The sequence below is a fragment of the Phyllostomus discolor genome, chromosome X (genome assembly GCF_004126475.2).
Source record: "Phyllostomus discolor isolate MPI-MPIP mPhyDis1 chromosome X, mPhyDis1.pri.v3, whole genome shotgun sequence".
Lineage (NCBI taxonomy): Eukaryota > Metazoa > Chordata > Mammalia > Chiroptera > Phyllostomidae > Phyllostomus > Phyllostomus discolor.
The window spans coordinates 21751129-21753750 of record NC_050198.1 but is presented as its reverse complement, the minus strand read 5'-3'; the positions used below and the strand labels follow the sequence as shown (position 1 = coordinate 21753750).

The 2622-nt window shown below is 49.6% G+C and overlaps 1 protein-coding gene across 1 annotated transcript; it reads right to left on the bottom strand.

Moving 5' to 3' along the window:
* Positions 1 to 1693: 1693 nt before the first annotated feature.
* LOC114505279 (ferritin heavy chain-like) lies at positions 1694 to 2418 on the bottom strand. The gene has a single exon (XM_036016601.1). It carries the CDS (start codon positions 2391 to 2393, stop codon positions 1848 to 1850), a length of 546 nt encoding a protein of 181 aa, XP_035872494.1. The 5' UTR covers positions 2394 to 2418; the 3' UTR covers positions 1694 to 1847.
* Between the last annotated feature and the right edge of the window lie 204 nt (positions 2419 to 2622).

Sequence of the window (2622 nt, the reverse complement as noted above, 5' to 3'; positions counted from 1 at the left end):
AAACAGTGTACTGAGAGGGAGGCAGAGTTTTTAAAGGGGAACGTGAAAAACAGACATCTACAATTTCTTTGGGAAATCTTTTATTTTTAACTGGGAAATAATTTCTTTCTACCCACAGCCATGAAAACAAGGTAACAGGCTAACTCCTCTCCCCATCGTGCAGGTAGAAAGCAGGGGCCACGTTGAGGTTAGGAACAGGCTGATCCTGAGATAGACTCAGGAGACACAGGTGGCCACAGTCTGGAAGGACATCTTGGTCCCAGTGGGACCAGCAGCTGCCTGGCTGTTCCAACACCTCAACCCAACCCCTAATGTTAGCTGTCCTGTGCTTGGAGCTGGCTGGGCCATACTCTCTCTACACTATGTAGTGAGCTTATCCAGATACCTCAAAAGCATCTATAGCTGATGTCTCCCTGTGTGTCTTTCCAACCCTGACCTCCAACCTGAGCTCAATTCATTTACTTGCATGACATTTCCACTTGGATGTCTAATGGACATCTCAGATTCAGCATGACAGGCCTTCCCCACCCCTCAAATCTCCCTTCAGGTGTCCCCCAATTAATAAATAGCAACACCTTCAACCCGGGCAATTGAGCTCGAACACTAGGAACTACGTTATTGTTGTCATTTGCCATTACTCGCCTCTGGTCCATACGTAAATCTTGATTCATCCAAATCCAGTAGAATTTGCCTGTGTCTTCATTTCTTTAGCCCAACTTCACTTCAGCCCAACCCCTCTTGTCTCTTACCAGGACAAGCTGCAGTATGTCCCAGCTGGCCTCCCAGCTTCAACTCTCCCCTGCCCTGTACACTCTTCAAAGCAGGCAGTCACTGACCTAACATTCGGTGGCATCTATTCTATTGGATATTTAATATCAGAAATTGACCTCCAATCATGATTTTATATTTTTCAGGCCTCTTACAGGGGTAAGTTTGGGGGTACCATGTTGCTTTAAGCAAGAGAGATCACACCTGCCTGTACTGTAAGGGCAGCATGCTTGCCCAGCACGAGTGACTACAGGAACTCACCCCATGTCTACAAGAAAGCCAGCCCAGCACTCAGAGGCATTATCACAGTAGCCCAAGGTGAGCTTGTCCAAGGCCCCCAATGAGCTACTGAAATGAGCCATTAACATTTCAACAAAGTGAAGACTCCTTTCAGGTCAATCTCTGCCCAATTCAGTTCCCTTCAATTCTTCTCCAGAGGAAACTGCAACCCTGATTTTCAGGCCATGATTCTATACATATTTCCCCCCTTTTTTCCAATTTATTTATTTATTTATTTATTTATTTATTTATTTATTTATTTATTACTGTTGACTTTTACACTTTTACCCTGCACGTACACCCATATTCACCAGGTCCCTGCCTCACCTACCCCCATATAGCACATTGTTTATAAGAGAAAGATTAATTCTGCATTTTCCAGGGTCCCATGGTATACCCCTTCTCTTAATTCTGTCCATGGCGTCTCCAGGGGACGCCATGGACAGAATATCTCCTCCTATCCAGGGTACATGGAAAACCCCCTCCCTCCATCCAGGCTCCAGAAAATACCTCTTCCCTCCATCCTTGGACATACCAAGGTGCACTTGATTAAGGCATTAGAGGGGGGCAATGGAGAGACTCTGGCATACCTGTTTTAAAACTTAAAAGGCAAGGGTTTTGCACACACGTATCAATGAAACACCTTTATTTATTTAGGAACCAATAACTTCATTGGAAGAAATGGTAAAACTGGAACATAAAAACTTAAGTGAACATTTTGAAAGGTAATATGGCAATAGGCATGCTCAGCACAGTGACCAGGGGAAGTCACATGTGGCTATCAGGAAGGCAGTCCAGGCTCAGTTCTTCTTGCTGTCACCCAGGGTGAGCTTGTCAAAAAGGTACTCTGCCAGGCCGGATTCCGGAGCTCCCATCTTGCGCAGCTTGATGACGTGGTCCCCCAACTCTTTGATGAACGTCACCCGTTGGTGCAGGTAGTGACTCTCCAGGAAATCGCACAGGTGGCCGTCCCCCTTCTGGGTGGCCAGCTGGTGCAGATCAAGCAGGCTCTGGTTCACCACGATGGACAGGTGCAAGGCGCACTCGAGGGCCTTCAGGCTGTTCTCCCACTTGTTGCGGTCAGGCCTGCTGATGTCCCGCAGGCGGATTCGGCCCCCGCGCTGGTTCTGCAGCTGCATCAGCCACTCCGCGAGTGCCCTCTCCTTGCTCGACTGCTGCAGGAGGAACTCGACCAAGTGCCTGCATGAGGTGCCATGGAAATAGGACGCCATGGATGTGTACACGTAGGAGGCGTAGAGCTGCAGGGTGATGTGGTTGTTCACGGCGGCCTCACACTCAGGGTGGTAGTTCTGACGCACAAACGAGGCCCCAGGCGGGGTCGCCATGTCTGGAGGTGCAGGCGTGTGGCACCAAGACTAAGGCAGCGCAGAAGCAGGGGCTGCAGGCAAGCAGCAGTAGAGTCGATGGTAGAGGCTGCTGGAGTCTGAATCTATGGCGGACGCAGGGAGACGTCAGAGGGTCCCCTCCTGGAATCTGAGAGGGGGACACCTGCTGGACCGGATCCGGGATGGCACCCGGAAATGGGTCTGTTACTAGGTGGGGGAAGGGTTGCAG